This window comes from Silurus aristotelis (assembly GCF_946808225.1).
Source record: "Silurus aristotelis genome assembly, chromosome: 9".
NCBI lineage: Eukaryota > Metazoa > Chordata > Actinopteri > Siluriformes > Siluridae > Silurus > Silurus aristotelis.
In genome coordinates, this window is record NC_139582.1 from 15,132,644 (window position 1) to 15,160,569 (window position 27,926).

The window sequence follows — 27,926 nt, forward strand, 5'->3', positions numbered from 1 at the left end:
TGGCCTGTGCAAAAAATCTAACCCTAAACCCTAACCCCAACCCCTAACCCTAAAACCTAACCCTAATCCCCATCCCCAACCGTGAAAAAACCTAACCCTAAACCCTAATCCCTGTCCCTAAACCCTAACTCTAAAACCTAACCCTAAACTAAACACCAAACTCTAAATCCTAACCCTAAACTCTAAACTTAAACCCAACCCTCACCCTAAAACCTAAACCTAAAACCTAACCCTAACTTCAACAGCTAGTCCTAACCCTAAATCCTAACCCTAAATCCTAACCACTAACTTAAACCCCAACCCTAATGTCGGAACTCAGAGCCCGTCTCTGAGGCGACACATCGAGGGTGGATTCTTTGCTCGGAGGATTCCCAATAATGCCCAGCCAATTCTAGAAAGACGCAAATATAATAGACACAAACTGCCAATAAAGAATCCTCAGTCCTGGATGAGTAAAAGCAAAACTTCATTATTCCATGCACGTTCCAATGAGCTTAATAGAAGGTGGGTACTTCACATCAAAAATGATAGAGCACGCCAAAGTGAGGAAGTACGCCTACTGTCTGTTTCACGCTCGTATTTATACCCTGTAGCCACCGTATCTTTCTATTTTTTATTTTTTTCACCTTAAGTAGTTTCTTTCGGCTTCTCCCGTTAGGGGTCGCCACACCTCCGCACGTTTGATTTGGCATATGTTTTACGCTGGATGCCCTTCCTAACGCAACCCTTCCCAATTTATCCGGGCTTGGGACCGGCACTGAGAGTGGCTGGGGATGGTTCCCTGACCGGGAATCGAACCCGGGTCGCAGCAGTGAGAGCGCTGCATCTTAACCACTAGACCACCAGGGGACCTTTTTTCACCTTGAGTAATTCCCCTTATTTTCCAATCTTGCCCTCATTTTTTCAATTCCCCTTATCTTTGGCCTTGGTGTTCATTCCTCCAAACAACACCATATTTGGAGTTCCTGTTTTTCCAATTCCCCTTATTTTTGGCCTTTTTTTGATTTTATATTTTTTTTAAATGAGCGAGTATAAAGCCCTTATTTTCTCTGGATCCAACCATACATTGCTTCAGTCTTTCAAGTGTGAACAACCATTTTTGCGGCCTATTTTGTCTTCCTGCATCTGCAATTTGTAAGTGTTATGCTTTATTCTTTTTATAATGCTGTTTGCTATTCTACTTTTATTGAATTGAGTTACATCAGTGTATTAAATTGTCTATATACATGTGCTTGATTATATTATTTAGTGCCCAGGTTATATTTTAATTGTGCATTCTGAACTGATTGTTACATAGGTATAGTATCTTCTCTTTAATGTGTGTTATCCTTTGCCTGCGCCTATTAGTCACCGTGATTTTACACTGTTTAACATCTTATCTCTGTTGGTCTCTTTTTGCTCAGCTCCAACACGCAGACGTTCTAGACCGTCCCAGGCGAGTGCTCTTCGCAGACACTATCGCCAATTCCAGCTCTCTTAACTTGCTACTGAGCTTGCTCAATTCCTTGAACAGCTCTCTAGCCTAACTGTTCCAGCGAATCCCTATCTGCCTCCTCGCATCGTGCAGAGCGTGACATGGGCACACAGACCTCACCTGACCTTGACAACTGCAGCAAAGACTCCTGCCTCCCTGATATGTTACCACTGTTTTCTCCCTATCCCTCACGCTGGTCTCCCACTGATTATTCCCCTACTTCTCCCGTTGCTCTGCAAAGCCACCGTGCCCCTGTGCCTTCGCCCGGCCTTGGGCCTAGCTACTCCTACATGTCTCCTGCACCTGCAGTAGCCCACACGCCTTGTTATCCCAATAAAAATGCTTAAACTCCCTCAAGGTTGTTTTCTGTCCTTCTTTGTCTATTCCACACACTTATAACATTCAGTCAGACTCTATCCTACTCACACATGTAAATACCTTATTATTACTATTTTACTCATACTTGGTGTAAATAAAGGCTTGATTAACATATAGATTAAATAGGTTTTATCAAACTACTTCTATTGTATCTAATAAGTTCTATATTTGATTTAGGTTAATTTTTGTTGGATTAATGTTTGATTATAACACACGCTAGATAAGTTTGATTAAAATTATTTTCTCGACACTAACCCTAAAACCTAACCCTAACCCCAACAGCTAGTCCTAACCCCTAACCCTAAATGGCCATTAAAGTCTGCCCCAATCACCAATTGTTCATTCCTAGGTTCACCTTCTACCACTTCATCTAAATCACTCCAGAATTTTTCCTTCTTTTCCATCTTACAGCCAACTTGTGGAGCATAAACACTGATAACATTTATCATCACCCCTTCAACTTCCAGCTTCACGTTCATCACCCTATCAGAAACTCTTCCTTCAGAATCCCCCCTACACCATTTCTCTTTCCATCCACACCATGATAGAACAGTTTAAACACCTCCAATTTTCCTGCTCTTACTCCCTTTCCACTTGGTCTCCTGAACACACAACATATCCACCTTTCTCCTCTCCATCATATCAGCTCCCTCTCTCCCTTTACCAGTCATAGTGCCAACATTTAAAGTACCAACCTGAACCTCCACTCACCTCCACTTCTCCTTTCCCTGCTGTTTACACCAGTACCCTGTTGTTAATGATACCTGTGGTGGTTGTTGGTAACTCGGGCCTCGAGCGATCCGCTATGAAATTCTGATTCGTGATCTGTATGAGAGACAGTGAAAGACAGTGAAAGACAGAGAGAGAGAGAGAGAGAGAGAGAGAGAGAGAGAGAGAGAGAGAGAGAGAGAGAGAGAGAGAGTTTTATGAGAGCGAGAGACAGTGAGAGACAATGAGAGAGAGAGAGCGAGAGAGAGCGAGAGAGAGGCTGGGGGGGGGGGGGGGGCACTTATATTGGATTAATCCTTTTATTTAAACATTAAAGGAAACAACACCAAACACGGCCCAATAATTATTTCTTAAAGGGAAAAAATTACAAATCAACTTGAAACTTACATAAATATTGACATTAAATGTTTCGTTCATTATTCCTTTTCCTCTGATGTCAGTTCTGTTCTTAAAAGGATCTTTTATGTGCTTCTTTTGTTGTGTAGTTTTGTTTGTTGGCTTGTATATATTTTATGTTCATCTCTTTGTTTTCTAGAATAGGCAGTGTTAGGTTTACTATACAGCAAAGTGGAGATGTTCATTGTGTGTGTTTTGTACACTTTTAGTGAGAACTTTCAGTAAGTGTAAGCTTTTTAAAGATTTCATCATCTACAGAACATATCAAAAATCTCAGTGTGTAAGGGTTTATTAACGCACAATCAATGTGGGGCATTTCTTTTTTTTTTTACCATTTTTATTAAAAATATAAATAAATAAATATAAAAGTAGTAAAATTGAAACCTTCATCACAGCACACATTTATTCACGATGCCTTCTTTACTGATCAAAAAAATAAACTCCAAAATAATCTTTAATCAATAAACATGTTTTACTGATGCAACATTAAAATCCGCCATGAAAACTGTCAATTGAAATATAAATCCGACAATAAAAAAAACTCACTTGGGAAAGATTTCTTGCAGTTCAGGTGAAAAGCTCAATGTTGTAGTTTACCAGTGAAAACACAGAGTTAAATCCAGAGATCCATCAGGCAGATAAACTGACCGCCTGCCTGCTGCACTGAGCCACCACGAGCCATGACACCACGTACACCACGTTTAACACGACTTAGTTTTGTATAATAAACAGATCTTTTCTTCCACACCTTGGCTTTTCCAACACCTTTGGTAGACGTTAATTATGGCTCCAGAATAACAACAATGATAATAATAATAATAATATATTTCTGCTCCCAAAGTTTTCTTCAACTAGTGACCTGTAAAACCTTCACTCTGACCTGCAGGGATTGTTGGTTGTCACTCCATGTGGTTTTTGGGTTTTTCTCCTCAGCTCTCACAATTTATGGTCATCAGATGTTTTCTTCACCAACCCATTCTGTGTCAAATCTCTATATTCTGTGTCTGGTTCTTTCTTTTTCAGGATGTTTCAAATTGCTGTAATATTGCTGTCTATACTCAATGCTAAGTTGATGGCTCCGATTTATCTCGCCCTTTTCTCAGGTACAAAATTGCTTGTTTATCTACTATAGTAATATACTTTATACCCTCTGTAATACTCACGATTGCACTAAAATAACCACTGCATATGTTACACACACTGTTTATTATAGCCTTTATTGCACATGTATAGAACCTTTTCATAAACACCGTATACCAGATCTCCTTCATTGTACACATCGTATATATTCGCCTTTCCGTGTTCTGTTTATTTCTATTTCTATTGTTCATTCATCTGTGATTTACAGTGAGGTAAATAAGTATTTGAACACCCTGCTATTTTGCAAGTTCTCCCACTTAGAAATCATGGAGGGGTCTGAAATTGTCATCGTAGGTGCATGTCCACTGTGAGAGACATAATCTAAAAAAAAAAATAAAAAAAATCCAGAAATCACAATATATGATTTTTAAACTATTTATTTGTATGATACAGCTGCAAATAAGTATTTGAACACCTGTCTATCAGCTAGAATTCTGACCCTCAAAGACCTGTTAGTCTGCCTTTAAAATGTCCACCTCCACTACATTTATTATCCTACATTAGATGCACCTGTTTGAGGTCGTTAGCTGCATAAAGACACCTGTCCACCCCATACAATCAGTAAGAATCCAACTACTAACATGGCCAAGACCAAAGAGCTGTCCAAAGACACTAGAGACAAAATTGTACACCTCCACAAGGCTGGAAAGGGCTACGGGGAAATTGCCAAGCAGCTTGGTGAAAAAAGGTCCACTGTTGGAGCAATCATTAGAAAATGGAAGAAGCTAAACATGACTGTCAATCTCCCTCAGACTGGGGCTCCATGCAAGATCTCATCTCGTGGGGTCTTAATGATCCTAAGGAAGGTGAGAAATCAGCCCAGAACTACACGGAAGAAGCTGGTCAATGACAAGAAAAGAGCTGGGACCACCGTTTCCAAGGTTACTGTTGGTAATACACTAAAGACGTCATGGTTTGAAATCATGCATGGCACGGAAGGTTCCCCTGCTTAAACCAGCACATGTCCAGGCACGTCTTAAGTTTGCCAATGACCATTTGGATGATCCAGAGGAGTCATGGGAGAAAGTCATGTGGTCAGATGAGACCAAAATAGAACTTTTGGGTCATAATTCCACTAAACGTGTTTGGAGGAAGAAGAATGATGAGTAAAAAACCAAGAACACCATCCCTACTGTGAAGCATGGGGGTGGTAGCATCATGCTTTGGGGGTGTTTTTCTGCACATGGGACAGGGCGACTGCACTGTATTAAGGAGAGGATGACCGGGGCCATGTATTGCGAGATTTTGGGGAACAACCTCCTTCCCTCAGTTAGAGCATTGAAGATGGGTCGAGGCTGGGTCTTCCAACATGACAATGACCCGAAGCACACAGCCAGGATAACCAAGGAGTGGCTCTGTAAGAAGCATATCAAGGTTCTGGCGTGGCCTAGTCAGTCTCCAGACCTAAACCCAATAGAGAATCTTTGGAGGGAGCTCAAACTCCGTGTTTCTCAGCGACAGGCCAGAAACCTGACTGATCTAGAGAAGATCTGTGTGGAGGAGTGGGCCAAAATCCCTCCTGCAGTGTGTGCAAACCTGGTGAAAAACTACAGCAAATGTTTGACCTCTGTAATTGCAAACAAAGGCTCCTGTACCAAATATTAACATTGACTTTCTCAGGTGTTCAAATACTTATTTGCAGCTGTATCATACAAATAAATAGTTAAAAAAATCATATATTGTGATTTCTGAATTTTTTTTTCAGATTATGTCTCTCACAGTGGACATGCACCTACGATGACAATTTCAGACCCTTCCATGATTTCTAAGTGGGAGAACTTAAAAAAAAAAATGGCAGGGTGTTCAAATAATTATTTTCCTCACTGTATATCTATCATATATCACAGCCTTACCAACCTGTACATATGTAAATATTTTACACTGCTTCCAATACACTTCTGTTCAGATGCTAACTGTATTTATTTGCCTTGTACTATAACTTGTGCAATGACAATAAAGTTGAATCTAATTAATCTAATCTATAGACAACATCTGCTTCCAGCTGGTCCATGTAATATGTACCAAGATTTCAGGAAACAACACTAAACTTCACCTTTTAAAATATTTTAATTTAAGAAAACAGGAGAAAATTATTACACACACACACACACACCACTGCAGTCACACTAAAGGCATAAAGACTATAACCAGTCATGACAGATCAATGTCTCTTACAACCAATCAGCACACACACATTTATTTTTAAAGTCCGTGCAATTTGCTGTATAAAAAAAAGAGAAAAAGAAAAGCATTAAGCATCTGTTCCAAAGACTGAATAAATGTACAGAATGATGAAAGTTTTCTACCTGTCCTCTGCTGTTCTGTTTGATGGATAGTACACTTTAAAAGAAAATCCACTTCTTGGAAATGAACCCTGCACAAGTAGAATATGGAATATAGAATATTTGTTATATTCACTTGTTACCACTGATGTAATAAAAGTAAAAAATAAGCAGTGATTATATTTGAACAATTCTGTAAATAGGGAGGAAAATACCGGGTTGATGCAGAGGCAATCAGAGTTGGAGATACTGAAAGGATCATATTTATCAGCAAAGATAACAACATCAGGAACAGGATAAAGACGTAAGGCGTAGTCATATGCCCAGTACACTGGACTGACGTAGAGAGGAAGTGGCGTCAGGTGGCCCTGAGACAAGATGCTTTTTACAAACTGCAGGAAAACAGGAAGAGAAAAAGTTTTTACAGATTCACTACAGATTCAATTTATTTTTTTATTTTAAAACAGAAAATAAAAGAAGTTCAGAGTGCAGGATCAGCCATGATACGGCCCCTGGAGCACAGAGGGTTAAGGGCCTTGCTCAAGGGCCCAAGAGTGGCAGCTTGGCAATACCAGAACTTAAACCCCAACCTTCCAAACAGTAACCAGCACCTTAACCACTGAGTTCCCACTTTCCCAGTTCTCACATATCCCAAGCTTGTTTGGAAGCTGAGGTCGGAGTGCGGAGCCTAAGCACGGGGCCCAAGGACGCGGGGCTGGAGCGCGGAGCCTAAGCATGGGGCCTGAGCGCGGGGCCTGAGCACGGGGCCTGAGCACGGGGGCTGAGCACGGGGGCTGAGCACGGGGGCTGAGCACGGGGGCTTCCCAGGAGAGTGGAGCTCATTATAACAGCACATGGGACTAAATGTGGAATGGGATGCTTAAAAAGCACATAGAAATCTTAAGGTCACTGTCCACAAACTTTTGGCCATATAGTATATTACATTATTGACAACTATAAATAAATACAATCTCTTTTCCAAGTTGTGTTTTGCAGCTGTGTTTGTGTTTCAGTGACGAGGTTTTATTGATTCTGACAGCAGAAGAGGCTCACGTGTGTTGGGATGTCAAGGTTAGTACTTGGTAGTCTCAAGCAGTTCCTACACATCTTGTTGACCAGGTCTTCTCGGATCACCACTATCTCCTGACTGCAGTACTGTATCCTGACAGGAAAAACATTAGCTGGAGATAAAGATCAAACATTCTTCAGTAAAAATTGTTTAAAGTGTATTAAAGTTACAGACACTTGTGTACCTGCACGGGTTTGTGGTGAAGACAGAGAAAGGGACTCGCTGTCGAAAGTCTTCTGTGATGTGTTCAGCTAAAGGAGGCCTGGAAAACACCGCAGAGTTTCAGCAACCTCACGCATTCTCTTCATCTGAATGAATGGTGACTTTCTAAAAACAGCATGTAAGTAGTAAGATCACTTACCTGGGCAAGATGGAGCTCGGTCCAGGGTCCTCAGGGCCGGGAACAAACACAAAGCGACTGCTGTAGTGGCAGAAAACATTCCATAAATTCATACAGGAATGACCAAACAATGTGTCCATTTATATATTATAAATACATTTTAAAGAATAAATGCACAGGCCATGACCATCAAACGTTTATACCATAACAGTACAGGACTGTGGATCATTTCATACACACAGAAAAATATCTTATTTTTATAGAAACATTCAGGTGGTAAAGTTAAAAATTGTGTATTGTGTATTCTAAACATGAACTAAATATATTCATAAATATAATACCTCCAGAAAATATTCACCAGCAAGGATATATTCCTGCTTTATTGCAACATACAGACATCAACGAATATGTTGGTTTTATTAGAAGTCAAGAAGAAAGAAATATAAATAACTGGATTAGAGTGATATTTTCAACATTGTGTTTTTTTTTTATTTGTTTTTCTTTTAGAATTTGCTAAAATGCATCCTAATAAGCATTAATAGTTATAGCAGCGTGTCCTATAGACAGATGAGACAAAACTAAAGCTTTTTGGCTCAACACATGACCTGTATTTTCACAAAGTGCAAAACTGTGAATCGTGGAGGAGGATTGATTATATTTTAGAGCTGCCTCTGGCACCAGAAGTCTTGAATCTGTGCGGAGCAAAATGAAATCTCACATTTACAAAGATGTTCTGCAGTGAAATGATCTTTTTCATGGAGGAGAAGAAATACACACGTCCATGTCTGTAGAACACGTGTTTATTACTGTGTACCGTATTTTTCGGACTGTAAGCCGCTACTTTTTTTTTTCCACGTTTTGAACCCCGTTCATATAAGCACAGACAGGTTTCCAAAACTCATGCTTTTTATTTTTTTTGGCAACAGCGTTACGGGTTAGTCAAAGAAAATGAGCATCAGAAAATAATAAGGACATATTCCTCGGTCTTGCACACATGCAGTAATAGCGGAAAGCCAGGCTATTCCCAAAATGCTGCTCTGCTCTTAAAGGAGCCACAACATATTTCACCCGGTACACTGTGTAACAGACACTGTCTTTCATTAAAGCCTGTGGAAAGTTCATTAGTTTAAGTGTAGACAGTATAAGCCTGCGGCTTATAGACAGGTGCGGCCTATTTATGTTCAAAATAAAAATCTTTGTAAAATTCAGTGGGTGCGGCTTATATAAGGGTGCGTTTTATAGTCCGGAAATTACGGTACATAATTATTCAGCAGTTTATGATTTTATGCTGTGAGGAAGCTCCAAACTTTTTGTTCAAAATAATTATTTAAAACAGTGAGATTTATCTCCCTTAAGAGATAAAAACGTCTCTGATGTCAGCCTGCAAAATTATTATTAAGCAATTAGTTTATAGAAAATTATTAATTGTTCATAATCATTTTATTTTTATGTCTCTTTAAAGTATTAAGTGACCGGTTTAATCACCCTGATTTTCAATGACTTTCATGAGTCAACCTTCTATAGAATTAATCAGTGTGTTGATTTGTCCTTCATCAACTGTAGCTGAAGCTTCCCAGATGTTCTTCAAAAATATGTATAGTTTTTCCCTCACTGCAGGTTTTAGGCTTGAGAAGGACCCACAAGTTCTCCATAAGGTTTTAATCGGGTGAACACGGTAACCAGGCTGAACAGTAGAGCACTTCTGGCTGCATGTAATGGCGCATTGTCATGCATAAAGATCTTGGCCTTCTTGAATGCTGCTGACTTCTTCTTTTGCCAGTGTTTGGAGAACGTGTCTTTCAGAATGTGGCAGTAGTTTTTAAGTAGTTATCAGTTATTGTAGCAAATTCTCTAAGAACCTTAAACATGGAGGCTTTTTCTTCTCAACATGGTCTTTGTGACCCTGGAGACGAGCCCTGATAGATCATTTGATTGTTTGATTGTCACTTCAATAGATCGGAAATTTCCAGAGTACTGCATTTTTCTAAAAAACATTTTGTAATTTTCAACTTTTTAATGTCAAATCTCTTTTTTATGCCCACCGACATTTAAAGTGTTTACCACTTTAAACCACACCTTCCTTGAGCCACAATTACTCATCACCTGAACATGCTTATAATCAGTAATTGTTCAAATTTAAGTGGTTTCAAGCAATAAAAATAAAATAATGAATGAACAATCCAATGAAAGAGTATTTCGATGCTTTCAGAATAAAAAATAAATAAACTGAAAAATATCTAAAACAAAGTACATGAAAAGAAGATGCACATAAAATATTACAAACAAGCAACAATAGACAAAATACTTAAAAGGTACTTGAGATGGCAGCAAGCTGAAGGCAGTGACCAGATAGCATCCTACCTGCTGTGGATGTTGGGATGCTCACAGATTAAATCAGCAAGGGTTTTCAAAGACTCTGCGGAAAAAAAAAGACTATTAGGACATAAAGCAAAAAAAAACACTGAGTTTCCGTTTCACAAAGTTTCTCACCTTTAAGTGACTTGATCTGGTTTTTGCCATACGGGGCAGAGGAGAAGTTCCCACAGAAAATGAAGCAGGTGGGAGGCATTGCTGAATAGCCTGTAAAAAGCAAACAAGATCTTTAGATCAGTACTGAATTAAAGCAAAAAAAATAAAAAAATGTGTACAGGTTTTGTACAATCAGAAAAAAATAGAAAAAAGCATGAAACCTGAAAACATGGTCTGGATCTTTTCCAGGACCTCCACACTGTCCAGCCACAAGTCAGAAATAATTACAAACATAGCATCCTCATTCTCCTCCTCAAGCTGCTTCAGCTTGGCAGAGGCTTTCACTGCGATGGTGGATGGACCACCAAAGAAATTGACATGACCATAATATGCCCTGAAATAGAAAAGATTCTATTAACTAAAGTAGAGAATTTGATCACCATGTTCGTGTCGAGGCTAAAAATCGATGAATAATAATTCAATGGCTTACGTGTGGCATATACCTAAGAATGACTAACTTTTATCTAACTGTTTTTTTCGTTAACAATTATATAATATTATCTACTATCTGGCCAAAGATTTGTGGACTCCTGAGCAGTGTGTTCACCTGGTAGTGGAAGAAGGCTCAATTGGTGGAAACCCAAAAGCACTGACATGAAAGACTGAGTCTTCATACCACCCTGTAGGAGACACGACATGAAAAACATTCCTTTATTGGTTAGTTACATGTAAGCATTTAAAACAAACCCTACACAGTTACAGTCTAAACATCACTTAGTCACAGTGTGAGGAGTCTGATGACAGGACAGTAGTCACCTTCAGCCAAGACGAAGCTCGACTCCGTGTACAGCCCACTGTGAAACTGGTGAGAAACCAATAAGTGAAGGAACAAAATGTTTTGGATCCAGTAAATGACAAAGCTGGTCAATTTATTAAAATCAGTGTAAAGATATTAATAGTTGCGGAGTGAACGTAATGTTTATCCACCAATACAGTGAGTTTCCTCAGTTCATTCAACTGATGCAAAGACATTAGTTATTAGAATTAATAACGCTGTGGGAGAAACACCATAGGATGAAGACGAGGTATGAATTCATCTCTTACTTTCACAAAGAAGGCTGGAGATAAAGAGCATGTCTACTGAAGCTGCCTGAGGTTTTTCAGATGTTTTCTACTGGTCTATTCTGGCATTTCTGTTCTTGACAGTGAAATGCTTAACTCAGTGAGAAAGTTCTTTACGTTTCTAGATGTTGTGCAGTAGTTGTTCTTTATTGATCAAATAATTCTATTTTAGTTGTCTTTCATGGTCTTTTAGACTGTTTAGTGTTGCTGAGTGCCTGCTTGCCTGTGCTAACTGTTTATTTCAACTTCTTTTACTGCTCTGACGTACCTACCGTGACATACCGTGTCTGGTCTGGGAGTTTTTTCGGCCTATAAATGACAAGTGAAGGTGGCCATTAGGCTGAAAGGCTGAAAATTAATAGGCATCAACTCCAGATTTTTTTCTCTCTTTTATGGGATGAAGTAAGGAGGAACCAGGCCAGGCCCCATCTGGTCAATAAAGTCCAGTGTCTGGTTACTTGGGATTAATTAAGCTATATTGCAGCTAAATTCATTTTTTTTTTTAATAGCTTTAAAAGGATATTGCTTTTGAAAGGTTTAACTGCACAAAGCCAGTCAGGTCTTCCAGAAAAAACTTGCCCTAAAAGAGCAAACAGAATCAACACACTGTACATTTTACAAGTTCTTTACATTTTAAATCATTTTAAAAACAGGGATTTTATTTCTACAGAGAGCATCATATAGTGGAAAACACAGACCTCTTTAAGCTGTGTGATCATGCCAAGGACAATGACTTCACCCAGTTTTACCGTGCTTCCTAAAAGAGCCTCTACTGTCTTTAACTACATGGAAAACCAAAACCAGATTAAAAGTGTAATGAAATACAGAAATATGATTAAACTGTAAAAACAAGAAAATAAATCAAAACAAAACAGCTTCTAGTGCAGTCACAAATCCAGCAGTGTTACTTTACCTGGAACTTATTTCTCCCTTCTTCTGCAACTAAACCGACCACTGGTGGAGTAAAAAGTTCATGTCTGTGTATCCGCTTAGAGACACAAAAAAATAAAAATAAAAACTATGGACTTGGCCATAAATTAAAACAAATAAACTTAAAAATAATAAAATAAGAAGAAGAAGAAGAATACATTCCTAAAATAGTTTAGGTTCAGAATCATGGTGAAAAGGAAAATGATGAATTGCAACCACTAGACTTATATTGATTTAGTGCAAAAAAATAAAATAATTTTTTTTTTTGCCAGAGTACATGAGGGTGCAGTGCTAAAAATCAGCTTTACAGCCAGAAACAATATTGATTTTACTGAGATTCATCTACTTACTGTATTTCTAATGTTAAATTACTTTCATTCTATTTCTTCAGTAACTCCATGTGTTGGTGTAATATGTAAATGAGTGATGATGAACAGAACAATGCTCTTTAAAATCCCTGTGTAATTATCATGGTCAATAGCCGCATGCTAAATTTACTGTCTGCCATCCAATAATAAGCCTATTCACATTTTTGTGAATTAATTAATCTTATTAATATTGCAATTAGATCACAAAAAATATACACTTATACACAATACACAAACATACATTTCAAATTTTTTTAATTTGGCCGTATGAAGACTTTTTCATCATGCATGCTTTTATTTGTTCTGTGAGGGGCTTGTGTTTAAGCGTACCTGCTGTAGGATGGTATAACGTTCCCTGAACAGCTCTGCCTTGTCCCTCGCTTGGCCACAAACACTAGGGACAGGATGACTGGTCATGCTGATGCTGTTTGAGTAGAAAAACAATCAGCCTGCATGCTGCATCACAGTTCACCAATAAACAATAATAAACAGCTACAACCCAAAAACAGATTCAGTATGAAGTAAACCAGTGTAGTGCATTCATTAGTTGCTTACGGGACAAATTTCTTCCTTTCTGTGCTGTAGATAAACCGAGGCACATCAAACGCTCCAATGATGTTAAAAACATTGTCTCTAGAAACAACAGAAAACTGAGTCGATGTTCTCAGTGCAAGAAGTCAAGAAAAAGTGCCACATGACATCTAAGTTCTTACATGGTTTCATCACATGACTGACTGCAGTCCTGCACAGCAGCTTCAGCTACCGAGAGCTCAACCATACTGGAGGACACTGTGAGAGAAACAGGATGGATCAAGCCTGGATTATTGGTTTACTTCTTCACTGTTACAGCTGTGAGCTGCTGATGCTTTCAGCAGGTTCTTACATGGTTGTTTTTCAACTCCATCCAGAATTCGCTCAATCACATCCTCTAGCTCCACTTCACTGACAGACTCCAAAACCTCCACCAGATATCTGCTGGCTTCACTGTGAAGAACATCAGATTACACAGTCAAGTGAAAAAGAAAAGTACACCCTCTTTGAGTTCCACAGTTTTGTGTATTAGGACATAATAAAAATCATCTGTTCCAGGGCATGAACTCCTTCTGTACACCAAAGTCTTCTAAAGCCAAACGTGTCCTTCTGCCTGAAGGCTAAATCTCAGCAGAAACCGGGCCGTGAACAGAATCGATGTTCTACTAGATACTGATTTATATCAAATTAATGATTTATATATTTTTTAGTGTAATACGGCATGTTGCTGTTCCTCTGAGCTTTTATTATTCTGGTTTTAGAGCAAATAAATTTACTGTCCCGACACACAGAACCACAGACTTCAGAGGGTGCACTTTCTTTTTCACACGACTTCGGATTTATTTCATCAGTGTTCTACACTCTGAAATCTGAATCTAAATGTCGGTCTGTCTCTCAGAGGTAAATAAAGTAGAAACACACGGTCTCAGTAAAAATCCTCGCATCCTGAAGCCGCTCGTAACTTTTGATTTAAGTCTCCGGGAATCCATTTTTCATCCACTGGCGCCAAACCTCCACTTCCGCATCTGTGTTCATCACTTCCTGTAATAAAAGACAACCACAATGTGTTTCAAAATAAAAGGCCTATAGCGTTAACGTTACAAGAGATCGATTAGATTTAATTAAAATATTGTGTGTGTGTGCGTGTGTGTGTGTGTGTGTGTGTGTGTGTGTGTGTGTGTGTGTGTGTGTGTGTGTGTATATATATATATATATATATATATATATATATATATATATATATATATATATATATATATATATATATATATATATATATATATATATATATATACACACACACAATATTTTAAATAAATCTAATCGATCTCTTGTAACGTAATATATATACACACACACACACACACACACACACACACACACACACACACACATACACCAACTACCTGCATGTCTCCTTGGTCTTCCTCTTTTCCTCCTTCCTGGTGTCTCCATCTTTAGCATTCTCCTACTGATATACCCCATGTGTATCGTCAAGCTGCCACTCTTGGGCCCTTGAGCAAGGCCCTTAACCATCTATGCTCCGGGGGTCCCTTACGAGGGAAATATCAAGGTCCGTGACATCGGAGTGACATGGGGCCGCCTTCCCGTGGGCTCACCACCTGCAGGAGGGACCGTAAGGGACGGTGCTGTGAGGATTGGGCAGCAGTCGAAGGCGGGGGCCTGCTTAGACTGCTGCCCCCGTGACCCGAATTACAGATAAGCGGGAGAAAATGAATGAATGAATGAATGAATGAATATACCCCATGTCCCTCCTCTGCACATGTCCAAACCATCTCAATCCATGTCCCTCACCTTGTCTCAAACATCCTACATGTGCTGTCCCTCTAATAAACTCATTTCTAATCCTGTCTATCGTCATCACTCAAAACAAACATCTCAACATCTTCAGCTCTGCTACCTCCAGCTCCACCTCCTGTCTTTTACTCAATGCCACTGTCTCTAAACCATACAACATTGCACACACACACATATATGTATATATATATTTTTTAATGATTAAATTCTAATATTTGTTCCATTAAATTGTATTCATTTATTCCCAACAGTTTATTCTTTTCATTTCGTAGTGTTTCTCTCGGCTGTAAGGGTATGTAGATGTTAGATTTTTTGTCCAATCAGATTTCCGCCTCTATGTGCTGCCATATTAATCTAATCTGCCCAGAGCCTTAAGAATCAGTACTGCTGGTGTTTTTACCATAGTCTCTATTAGCAATAGCTCTGTTTCTTTAACCAATCAGAATTCAGATTCACCTCACAGAATAGTGTCAGCATTTTTCCGTCCTCTGATTGGTTGGTCAGAGGGAAATTCTTAAAGCCAAGTTCCACTAGTAAACACGTGTGTAGCTCTGCACACATTAATACATCTGAGTTAGACTTGTTTATGCCTACAGGTCTTAACTGGGTTACCTGTTATAGTTAAATGGTTTTCACCTGCATATGTAAAATGTCTCTCTCTCTGTAATGCCACATGTTGTTATATTGCGTTTTTGTACAGTATTGATGGTTTCTATAATTGCGACGTGATAATGGTGGTATTAAGAGCTGAATTAAGTTGGTTATGTCCTCACTGAAGGCCCGGGTAGGGGTAGTAATAAAATACTCAGAGGACACAGGCCATGCTTTTCTATGGAATGTTAAGTCATTTCAATAGGACACAGTGTATAGGGAAGAAACAATCGTTCTAAAATAGTTCTCCAATTCTTCTGTTTTAATCTAAAGGAGTAGATGAAAATACACACTCCTGATTTACGTTTCAATGGGATGGAGCCGAGACAAAGAGACTTGAGTTATTACCAAGTAACATGGTCCTTTTTTGGGAATAATATTCATTACAACACCATACTGCTGTGGAGTGACAGCTATTTTATACACAGAGAGAAGATCAGTGGTGGAGAACAGGAGACTATCTCAAGTTCTCTGTCGTCATTATTCCCACAACCTGCACGGTTTTGCAGACACCTGCTTGCGCATGCGCACTACGCCAACGAAATTATGCGTCTCTGAATTCTGGAGGCGATCAATTTTTATAAAAGAGTCAATCGAAAAGTTTTTTTATCTAATTTTATGCCGGAAACATTTCTGACAAGTTACACAATGTTTAACTTATCTTTATAAAACCAGACAAAACGCGCGAGAGTGTGAGTTTAATAAAAACAGGACAGATGGGCAGAATGCCGCCTCTGAGCATGCGCGGAAAACTGTGGTAAAGCAAACACGTGTGTGTGTAGACACGTGACTTCCGCCTCCGAAAGTACACCAGGTTTCCATGGCAACATAAACACTGAGTCGCTGCACTGAACGACACCGTGTTTTTTTCTTTCTTAACATTCTGAGCAGAAACCTGAGCTAAAACTGTAGTTTTGGAATTTTTCCACATCATCGTGCAGGATATCGATTTATTGTAAGTGTCATTTTGACGTTTTCTTAGTATTTGAGGTTGTCGTTAACCCAGCTGGCTGTTTCTGTGCAAAACTTTAACCATGGCTTTTGGGAGAAAATTAGAAGAACTGAACATGACGACAGAAGAAATAAATCGTTTCAGTAAAGCCATGAAGGACAAGAAGTTTTCTGAATTGCTCCACGAGTACGCCCAAGAAATATCAAACCCTGAGAACAAGAAGAAGTACGAGGAGGAAATTACACAGCTGGAGCAAGAGAGGGGCATGGAGGTCAAATTTATCCATCCTAATGCCCACCATGTGCTGAAGACCAGTGTGAATGGGAAAGAGAAATGTTTCATTAATATCTGCTCAAATAACCTAATCAGCAAGCCGACATGTGAAGCCAAAAGGAATGAAACTGGCCGGGCCGGGCAGTACTGGTCACTGCCATACAGTTTAACACCTGGCAGGCCTCATACAGATGGCAAGGGCAATAAGTGCATGATATATGACGTCGTATTTCATCCAGACACACTTTACATGGCAAGTAAGAACGCAAGATTCATGAAACTTGTCAATGACACTGCAACACAAGGAGTGGAAGATGCCTTTAATGTCACAACAGACAAAACCAATACACTACTGAAAAAAACCAGATACAAAGGTGTGCCTCAGGCAGCTGTAATACGGAAACCCATCCCTGGTCAGCCCAAGAATGAAGAATCTGCTGCTCACAATGAAGCTTTCCCTATACTTTACCCAGAAACCATGCCAACCAAAGACTTCAAAAGTCTCTCATCTTCTCGAACCCAAACAACTACCAAACAAAGTTCTTCACTGCCAATACAACCACACCACACTATTAAATACAGATCACTGGTGGATCTGCAGGACTACAGATGCTCCAGAGACTCGGCTCCAAAGACACGGCCAAAAGAGATCGTCATTAGCGTATATTTACCACTTCTAAAATCAGCAGCAGATGTTGACCTAAACGTGATGGACAGAAAGCTGACTTTAGAGTCCCAAAAGCCAGATTACAAGCTGGAGCTACATTTGTCGTATCCTGTGGATGATAACAAAGGAGTAGCCCAATTCAACACGACTACAAAACAGCTTACCGTAACGTTACCTGTACAGCCGGCTGAAAACCCTGCTGAGGTTCATGTTGAGAGCATTAAGCCTGAACCTGAAGATAGAGATGTGTTGGAGAGTTCAGACAAAGCAAATGAAGAAATGCTCAAAGATGAACCAAGTGAGCTGAACATCTCAGATACTAGTTGTGAAGCACAGCCTCAGGAAAAAGGAAAAGATGATGATAAGCTTTTCTCCTCCGATGAAATACAAAATTGTAAAATGGACTCTTTGGAATCCAAATTAAATGGTTTACATTTGGCCAAAGCAGATGAAACACTGACTTATCAAATAAACACCGAGACACACAGAACATCAGAGAACGTAATGAATGTGCCCAAAAAGGATTTCCTTCTTAATGCATGTACTCAAAAGACGTCTTTAGAGTTTCATGCTAATAAAGAAGCTGAAAATAATCAAGACAAGGTAAGAGATATTAGATTTATTAAAAACCATCTTCAGCTTCATGTATAATAATAATAATAATAATAATAATAATAATAATAATAAACTGTGATCTGGAAAGTCTGTTTAAATACTTGTCCACTGAACATATTGTGGATGTTTTATCTGGTGTGGTTTTATAGCATGTTAGTTTTGAGTTCCACACTTGAGTTCATCTGTTTAAGCCGTTAATATTGGACTCTAAATGACTAACACATGTGGCTTCTACTTGACTGGAATAAAAACTTGCTGCTACACCAGTTCTTTGTATCTTTTGAAGAACACTGGATGTCTGTCATAAACATAATAACTATTACCTCTGACCTACATGTTTTACAGGAGAACCTTCCCTCAGGTACAAAATCAAACCAACCTTCTTACCTGGAATCTTCTGAAACATGTGAAAATTGCACACTTGAAATCCCTGTGGTGGAATTCCAAAAGAAACAGGCTGCATCGCAATTAGAAGAAACATTACATGACGTTCAAAAAAATACTCCTGCCGACCCGTCCAGTTGGGTAACCGGAAGATCTGAGGTGCAGCCATCAGCCATCAACGATGGACCAAACCAGCTGAATTCTCCATTAGACAAAGACACTAGAAAGACTTCATGCAGAGCCGAAGAGATGGCAGCATCATCTGAGCAGAAAAGCTCTTCCAAACTCATTTCAACACGAGTGGCACAGAATGAGAAAGCGGATGATGTTGATTCTTCCAAACAGAACGAAGCAGATTTTAGTATTTCTACCTCTCCTGACATTCTTCGAGAGAAAAACCCTGAAGATGGTAGTGAGGTTATTATTTCTGACCATACCACTTCTGCTGCCCTCTGTTTCCAGAACTCTCTATGGTTTGAGCTTGAATAACATGATTCACTTAACGTTCATTTATGGCCCAAATCTTTCCTCAGGATCTTCTCACCGTGTTATAGTGATTAATTCTTCTTCTTCTCGACGCAGCAGATCGTCCTGTTATAGTGATTCATTACAGCTGTGGTCACTGGAACATCAAACTGTTTGAAGATGGTCTTTTAACCTTTACCTTTAACATGCTTGTCTATTATTTTCTGTCTGACCTTCTCAGAAACCCTGCCTTTCTCCAGGACTTTTCTTTTAAAGATAATTAGACAATGTGTTTGAAACCAGAGTGTAATCCAGTTATTTATATTTCTTTTTTGAGTAAACACATTTTTCTTTGTTTTATTATTTTAAAATATTCAGTTAAATCAAATGTGAAAAGCAAAATCAGATTTGTAGTAAATATGGAATAAACAATGATGGACACGAATAGCTGATAAACAGAGCAGACTTACAAAGTGATGATGACATCATGAAATGATCGTTTGTTCAGTTCTTATTAAATAAGTGTTTCAGGACTTAAAAATAATAAAGATTCAAAAGTGTTCATTTATTTGATAATCCACAAAAATCCATAAAACATGAAAAGAGTCAGACACAAAACTATAGACAATTAAAGAACTTATAACACAATGTTGTTTTGCGGAACATGAAACTGCCTTTAAAAAATCTCTGGCATTTGTTTTTTTGTATCTCCAACAGAACAAAAACATGTCAAAGCCAAACTACAGATTTTCCATCTCAAGAAAACTGTAATAAATAAAATATGGCCATGAGATGTTTCCTGTTGGTCAAACATGGATTATGACTGCTATAGCAGTAACAAACACACACACACACACACACACACACACACACACACACACACACACACACACACACACACACACACACACACACACACACACACACACACACACACTTCTCAGCTCAGGCCTCTCTGCACACAGCTGTCTAGAAACTGGCAGTAACATGTGAGGGAGCAGAAATGGCGCTGAATTGGAGCCTCTGTACCTCCCATGTCATCCACTAACACCACAGTGTGAGACACCAGGTGCAGGTTCATGCTACCGGCCGTCTGTACATACGAGCGAACGCAGGTGCAGCCACAGCTGCACACCTTTGCAAGTTCCATGTCTCCACAAAGGTGAAAGGGAATAAGATGAGGTGCATAAGGAATTCTATTGCAAAAAATAAAAAAAAAACACAGTAAACAAGTAATTACTTTATAGAAGGTTTAAAATGCAACTAAATCTGATCCATTCTGTGTAAAATAAACAATAACAAATCCCTCAAGTGCATGAAGTTTTCTCCATGATTTTCACAATAAAACTGAAGCGAATGTGTTCCTGTGATTTCATCATCATGCATCAATCTGTATGTTTAAATAATCACAAATTAGTCTCAGATTGATATCGGAATAAAAATAAAGACTTTCAAGGAGTTATGAAAAACGAAGAACTAATGTTCACGGTCCATGCGTTCGACGCACCTGAAAAACGTACCTGGAGTTGAGCACAGCTCGGGAGGCCAGCTCCTCCAGGCTGAGAGGTAATGTGAGCTGAATGCTGTGATCAAGAGGATTGGGCTGAGTGAAGGGGTTCCCAAACAGGTCCAGGTTCTCCAGTGACAGTTTGCGAAAGTCTCCGGGCAGCACGGTGAGTTTATTGTGGGCAGCTGAAAGGAAACGCATCTTCGTGAGCTGGCCGATGTGAAAGGGCAGTTGTACCAGCTCATTTTCATCCAGTTTGAGACTAACAAGTTCACGCAACTTGCAAAAGCAAGCAGGCAGCAGCTTCAGGCCGTTTTGACTCAGGTCCAGATGCTGCAGAGATTTCTGGAGACTGGAGAGGCACAGGGCTACACTGAAGCTCTCTAAGCGGTTGTTGCGGAGAATCAGTTCTGTCAGGAAGTGGAGGTCACCAATGGTGTCTGGGAGCTTCTTGATGTGGTTATTGCTGAGGTCAAGCGCTCGCAGTGATTTTAAAGACAGCATGCGCATGTCCACCCTGGAGAGCTTACAATAAGACACTTGCAGCTGCTCCAGAGAGTAGGGGAAGCTGGATGTAAGGGGATAGTCCTTCTTAGACGTAATGATGAGCTTCTTTTTGGGTTTTTCCACATCTCTGGCACGAACAGGGGTAAGTGTGGAGAGGGAAAGACCATCTCGAATAGTTCCTCTGTGTGCAAGTCGAGCGGCTGAGAGGAAGTTTTTCAGGCTGGAAGTGTCTGCCTAAAGTAGTAAACAAAAGTGGAAAAGTGCTTAATAAATTCACTATAATTTCACATTCCCTGGTCTGAAACTGTATTTATTCATAACACCATGAGAAACAATCTGTAAAACAGCTGCAGTTTATAATAATCCGTTTTACTGGTGTGGATGCTCGAAAAAGGTCTATGAATTTCTATCAAACAGAACAAATGGATCCTACGTTAGAATTTGTTGGTTAAAGAATGTTCTGAGGGGGACCCACATGGGACCCTTTAGAAGCTGTTAATTATGCTAAATAAACTCCTCAGCATTCGTCTGATCTGATCTGATCTCTGAGCTCTTTCACCATGATAACTTACAGAAAACAGTCAAAACAGACATTTTGTACATTTTGCGATTAGACATTGAGTCCCTGCCTAGACGGTTTATATTAGTGATCATTTCACAGATGATTAGTGCACAGCTTTTCCAAATGTCCATCCTTTTTTCAATTTGAGAAATCTACATGACATTCTTCAAAAATATTTCAGAAAAATAAATGTGCTCCTCTTCGGATTATATACATTTTTAAATGCTTTTTAGATGTTCATCCATTAATAAAAATATTTACTGTATAAGCAATTTGATTTAATTCAGTGTGAAAGCACTTAAAGCACTTTTGTACGTCACTCTGGATAAGGGCGTCTGCTAAATGCCGTAAATGAAAATGTAAAGTGGCAGATGGGTCACATTTACCCGTGAGCGACGCATCCATCGTCACTACTTTTCTCAGGGAAACAGCTCCCAGCGTGGTTCCCGATTCGAGAAAAGTGCGATTTCTCCAGTGATGGAGAGCGCGTAAGCACAGTGATGACACTATCACTTTGCGATTGAGGTGGCGCTTCAGACATAAGCGCTGCACCGTAACCCAGCACTGAAACTCTCTCATTCGCAACAGTCCCAACGGTATGACAGACACTGCCAAAGCCATCAGCCCCAGCAGGCGTAAACAGAGTCTGAATGGAACCATCTTTCCTCTCTGGAAAAGAGAGACACAACTGTGAATCGACCTGATGCGCTCTTCTGATAGAAAAGCCTGATACAGGTCCGAGTTCAGCCTGAGACCCAGGTAGATTATTTCCTGTGTGGGCACCAAGCAGCTTTTTATCTCGTTTATTCTGAAGCCTAAGCCAGTCAGGTGAGACAGAAGCACACTCGTATCCACCTCCGCTTGCTGCCGTGACGGAGCGCAGAGGAGAAGATCGTCCAAATACGCTGACACTCTGAGACCCGCTGCTCTCAGCGGTGACAGTGCAGCTTCGACACATTTGGTAAAGATCTGTGGAGCTAGAACCAGCCCGAACGGAATCTTCAAATATTCACAGGCTGTGCCCCGATAGGCAAAGCGTAGGAATTTCCTGTGTGCCGGATAAATGCTTATGTGAAAATACGCGTCCTTCAGATCCACTGATGTAAACCAGTCTCTGGGACGAATAACACTGTACAAAGCTTTCAATGTGAGCATTTTGAACTTGTACTTTCTGAGCTGTTTGTTAAAGTTCCGTAAATCCAGAAGGGTATGGAGACCCCCCCCCCCCCTTCTTGGGAACGACAAAGTACCGGGAGTAAAAACCGAGCTGGCTGTCAATCACGCTGCTGAAGAGCGGCGCTCTTACAGCAAATTTTGCTGTATTGTGGATTAAACCCAAGGATGAACTGCGCATGCACGCCAATTCTCCGCATAAGCCCTCTGCCCACTGCCTGGATGCACGGAACAAATCTTTATTATTTGGGAACGAACATGGAACTTTCTGCTCTCTCTCTTGCATAACCCCGCAGGTGGAGAGGGGAGAAGTAACTTTCCGGGCACTGGGGGAACTGGTGCCAACACTCCAACTGGAGAATTTTCGTCCGCTGAACATAGTCTTTGAAACACTCCCCAACGCCTTTTCACTGGAGGGGGAGGACAAGACTCCTGAGATGAGTCGAGGGGTGCTATAGAAACTCCGAGAGTGCTGCCGGCCTTCTTTTTTTAGGGTTATATCAGTGTCAGGGTTATATCAGGATCAGTGTTAGTGTCAGGGTTGGATCAGGATCAGTGTTAGGGTTGGATCAGGATCAGTGTTAGGGTCGGATCAGGATCAGTGTTAGGGTCGGATCAGGATCAGTGTTAGGGTCGGATCAGGATCAGTGTTAGGGTCGGATCAGGATCAGTGTTAGGGTCGGATCAGGATCAGTGTTAGGGTCGGATCAGGATCAGTGTTAGGGTCGGATCAGGATCAGTGTTAGGGTCGGATCAGGATCAGTGTTAGGGTCGGATCAGGATCAGTGTTAGGGTCGGATCAGGATCAGTGTTAGGGTCGGATCAGGATCAGTGTTAGGGTCGGATCAGGATCAGTGTTAGGGCTAGATCAGGATCAGTGTTAGGGTTAGATCAGGATCAGTGTTAGGGTTAGATCAGGATCAGTGTTAGGGTTAGATCAGGATCAGTGTTAGGGTTAGATCAGGATCAGTGTTAGGGTTAGATCAGGATCAGTGTTAGGGTTAGATCAGGATCAGTGTTAGGGTTAGATCAGGATCAGTGTTAGGGTTAGATCAGGATCAGTGTTAGGGTTAGATCAGGATCAGTGTTAGGGTTAGATCAGGATCAGTGTTAGGGTTAGATCAGGATCAGTGTTAGGGTTAGATCAGGATCAGTGTTAGGGTTAGATCAGGATCAGTGTTAGGGTTAGATCAGGATCAGTGTTAGGGTTAGATCAGGATCAGTGTTAGGGTTAGATCAGGATCAGTGTTAGGGTTAGATCAGGATCAGTGTTAGGGTTGGATCAGGATCAGTGTTAGGGTTGGATCAGGATCAGTGTTAGGGTTGGATCAGGATCAGTGTTAGGGTTGGATCAGGATCAGTGTTAGGGTTGGATCAGGATCAGTGTTAGGGTTGGATCAGGATCAGTGTTAGGGTTGGATCAGGATCAGTGTTAGGGTTGGATCAGGATCAGTGTTAGGGTTGGATCAGGATCAGTGTTAGGGTTAGATCAGGATCAGTGTTAGGGTTAGATCAGGATCAGTGTTAGGGTCAGGTTTATATCAGGGTTAGGGTTAGATCAGTGGGGGAGACAGTGGGCTGCAGGAAAAACTAAAAGGAGGAATTTAGACCAGTCAGGAGACCAGAGTGTGTGTTTCACCTCCGAAAGACTGAAGAGAGAAATACCCAAAATGTATCCCTAAACCAAGAAAAGCTGAACATCTGATCCATTATCTCCTGTTTATCTTTAGATCTTAAACCCAAATTTCTTCAGTGTAGCCCAAAAACCAAATTTGCTGTGCCATTCCAATACTTTAGGAGGGGCTGAAACTTCATGATGAGTTTGAGATAGATCATTAAATGGATGGTGTTACCTTGCTCATGCAGATGTCCACCATGGGTTCTTTAAGTCGTACAGTGGCTTTCCCCTCTTCTACAAAGCATGTGAAAAACTTCTCTATGTTCTCCTTCAGCTGTAAGTGCAGAACACAACAAAGCCGGAAAGTCAGTGGCATTTTATCTATGAAACCAGCACCTTCTGACCAAACTAAACTTCCACACTGTTGTAAAAAATCTCATTTTTCTATAAAAGCATCTGAAACTTCAAACTTTCATTCAATTCACACTGTTTTTCACGTCTTATTGTTAGTGCTGTCTGTGGTGGAAGATCTCACGAAGTAATCAATAAAACATTCCGTTTCCACACATGGTGAGATTTCTAAAAGGAGTGACCACCGTCAGCGCTTTAGAACCCTGAGGACTTCAGCTCAAGAGGAATAAAGAACCTAGAACACTTTAGAGTTACTATAAAATAAAGAATTAGTGCGGACATTCCACAACATGCACCAAAAAAAAACAGATAAAAGCATTAATGATCTTTTGTAATGTATTATTTTATATACATTAAATAAATGTTCTGTATCTAATTGTTGTGATACAAGAGGAATAAAATACTCTGTTGTTATCTACAGATCAGATCAGCAGCTCCACCCACATGGGGTTTAACCATCATTTAACTGAGTGATTTATCAGTGTGTAAAATAAATACAATGTGGACGTGTGAGCATACGATGATGTGCTCTTTAAACGTCCCAGTCCACGTTTAGTCCCATTTACTGTTATAATGAGCTCTACTCTTCTGGGAAGATGTTCACCTAAATGTTGGAGTTTGGTTTGTGGAGATTCATTCAGCTACAAGGGCATTAATAAAGTGAGGTAGTGATGAAGGTGAGAAGGTGAGAAGGTGAGGAGGTTCCTGGGGTGCAGTCAGTGTTCACATTCATCCCAAAGGTGTTCAATATGGTTGTAGCTCTATAGCAAGAGATCATCCACTCTAACCCATGGTGTACAGGGGCATTGTCATGCTGGAACAGGTTCTGGGTCTCCTAGTTCAAGTAAAGAAGAAATGTCATGCTCCTGCATCCAAAGAGGTCCGATACACCATTTTTACAGCCATTTGTTTATGTGAGGAAGTGACGTCTTTTGTCCTTCTGGTTAGTTACTGCACACATTCAGAACATTGGTGAAAAACACTTTATACAGAGTGACACTGCGACAGTTTATTTATTCCTGCGATTAAAAATGCCAAATTCAAAACAAGGACCATGTTGTTCATGATCTCAGAATAGAAACCAGTTTACTGTTGGAAATAAAATGTTTACATTTCTGAAGAATAAAAACAATGTGACATCTGGATTCCAGCAGTGAAGACAGAAGGCTGGATACTAACATCTCAGAGATCTCTACTGTTATCTGTTTACTGTTAATAACACCAACATCACGTGATCAATTAGAATTTCATTAGAATTAGATTAAAGAAATTAAATAAAACACACATTAAGCAGCATTGTATTACACCTTCTTGCTTATTCGTGACCACACACAGGGTTCAGATGGAGCATTCAAACCCGCAGTATCATCACAACGCCTTTATTATTGTTTACACAATTGTGTTTTCGACTTTGTGTAACGGTTTGGGGAAGAAACACGCCAGGGTGGAAATAATACTTTTGGCCAGATGATGTAGAAAGACAAATTGACCATACTGGTTCTGTAATGTTCTTCCAAAAGGAAAACACTTGCCTTGTACTTGGACCCAGTCCTGTCTTTTGCAGTACAGATGAGCAGATAGACACTGGGTATCTGAGTCTTCTGGTCCACATGTCTCCCGATGGACAGCACGGCCCTGGAGCCTCTACCTCGGTTCCTCAGCCCGAACGTGGGCAGCATCCGATTCACAACCTCCACATCACACTGCAGCTTCATACCTGAACCCAGAAGAAGCTGCTCCGATGTTCTGATCTTCACCTTCTGTACTGTAACCACACTAAAGTTTTCTGCTGCGCGGAATCATAAATAACCTGTTATTGTTTAGTAAACAGCCAACATGGCCGCCTCCACTGAGGGACTTGTCTGGGGTGCTAGCAGGAATATATTAGCTCCTTATAGGATATAAACAACTTCCGGCAAAAAAAAAAACCCAACAACAAATAAATAAAGAAAACCGGCTGCAGATGAAACCCTACGGTATAAAATCAGACTCGCAGCTGCTTCTCCGCGGCTCTGAAGACAACTCTCCCGCGCTCAACACAGTTGATTTGCGCATGCGCACGACTGCTTCGCTGCGCGTATGGAATTACCGTAGTGTACAGTAAAGAAGAACCGCATAGAAAACCTTTATTTATCACGTAGATTACAGCACCGTGAAATTCCTTTTCTTTGCAAATCACAACTTGTTCTGGTCAGAGCGCAGGTCCACCATGATACAGCTCAACAGCAAGAAAGAGAAATAATGAAGAAACTCCTGCCCCGTGGCCTGATGTGAGCAGTTGTTGAAAATGTTTTGGGTTCATGATTATTGTAATAGAAATCAATCAGTGTTTGAGTCATTAATCTCAATCTATTAATAGATCAGTGTGATGAGAGTCACATTCGAGTCTTTACACAGAAACTGAGGTGATTAAGTGAAGTGTCTTGTGATAAAAATGATAATAGGAACATTATAGTTATAATAAATCACTACTTTGGAAACTTAAGTACATTTAAAGGTAAAAACTTTTGTACTTTTACTCAGTGAAAGTTTAAAGCTGAAGCCCGAGAGAAGAATCCGAATCCAGGTCTGAGTGAGTCTGAGTAAAACAGAGAGCGGCGTCTCCTCCATGTCCCTCAGAGAGCGGCGTCTCCTCTATGTCCTGCAGAGAGCGGCGTCTCCTCCATGTCCCTCAGAGAGCGGCGTCTCCTCCATGTCCCTCAGAGAGCGGCGTCTCCTCCATGTCCCTCAGAGAGCGGCGTCTCCTCCATGTCCCTCAGAGAGCGGCGTCTCCTCCATGTCCCTCAGAGAGCGGCGTCTCCTCCATGTCCCTCAGAGAGCGGCGTCTCCTCCATGTCCCTCAGAGAGCGGCGTCTCCTCCATGTCCCTCAGAGAGCGGCGTCTCCTCCATGTCCCTCAGAGAGCGGTCCAACTAAGAACTCCATAACACTTCAACTAAGAGCTCCAACTAAGAGCTCCATAACACTTCCCGCGTTTATAAACACTGGAGTGAACTGGCTGATGTTAAGCGGTTCTTCTCCTGTGAAAGAAAAGTACCAGAGAGAGTCTATAATACATTCATGCTCTTATCCAGAGAAACTTACATTTATCTCATT

At 40.4% G+C, this 27,926-nt stretch overlaps 3 protein-coding genes across 4 annotated transcripts; 1 reads left to right on the forward strand and 2 right to left on the reverse strand.

Annotated features, from left to right (window-relative positions):
* Positions 1 to 6,165: 6,165 nt before the first annotated feature.
* On the reverse strand, positions 6,166 to 14,291 carry pole2 (polymerase (DNA directed), epsilon 2). The gene is made up of 19 exons (XM_083550283.1): positions 14,150 to 14,291; positions 13,581 to 13,681; positions 13,411 to 13,486; positions 13,253 to 13,330; positions 13,028 to 13,121; positions 12,313 to 12,387; positions 12,098 to 12,181; positions 11,923 to 11,979; positions 11,094 to 11,142; positions 10,885 to 10,957; positions 10,499 to 10,671; positions 10,299 to 10,388; positions 10,170 to 10,224; positions 7,830 to 7,889; positions 7,653 to 7,730; positions 7,453 to 7,561; positions 6,615 to 6,791; positions 6,424 to 6,491; positions 6,166 to 6,338 (listed from the first exon to the last, which is right to left on the reverse strand). The coding sequence occupies exons 1-19, from the start codon at positions 14,215 to 14,217 to the stop codon at positions 6,320 to 6,322; spliced, it is 1,584 nt and encodes a 527-aa protein (XP_083406409.1). The 5' UTR covers positions 14,218 to 14,291; the 3' UTR covers positions 6,166 to 6,319.
* A 2,211-nt stretch (positions 14,292 to 16,502) lies between these two features.
* dnaaf2 (dynein axonemal assembly factor 2) lies at positions 16,503 to 19,601 on the forward strand. The gene is made up of 2 exons (XM_083550878.1): positions 16,503 to 18,192; positions 18,550 to 19,601. The coding sequence occupies exons 1-2, from the start codon at positions 16,732 to 16,734 to the stop codon at positions 19,075 to 19,077; spliced, it is 1,989 nt and encodes a 662-aa protein (XP_083407004.1). The 5' UTR covers positions 16,503 to 16,731; the 3' UTR covers positions 19,078 to 19,601.
* lrr1 (leucine rich repeat protein 1) lies at positions 19,598 to 27,006 on the reverse strand. 2 transcript variants are annotated; one of them, XM_083550931.1, is made up of 5 exons: positions 26,364 to 27,002; positions 24,656 to 24,754; positions 20,574 to 21,301; positions 19,945 to 20,249; positions 19,598 to 19,890 (listed from the first exon to the last, which is right to left on the reverse strand). In XM_083550931.1, the coding sequence occupies exons 1-4, from the start codon at positions 26,544 to 26,546 to the stop codon at positions 19,994 to 19,996; spliced, it is 1,266 nt and encodes a 421-aa protein (XP_083407057.1). In that variant the 5' UTR covers positions 26,547 to 27,002; the 3' UTR covers positions 19,598 to 19,890; positions 19,945 to 19,993. The 2 variants fall into 2 exon arrangements, with proteins under 2 accessions (XP_083407057.1, XP_083407058.1); XM_083550932.1 differs by lacking the exon at positions 19,598 to 19,890 and having other exon boundaries at positions 19,985 to 20,249; positions 20,561 to 21,301; positions 26,364 to 27,006.
* Between the last annotated feature and the right edge of the window lie 920 nt (positions 27,007 to 27,926).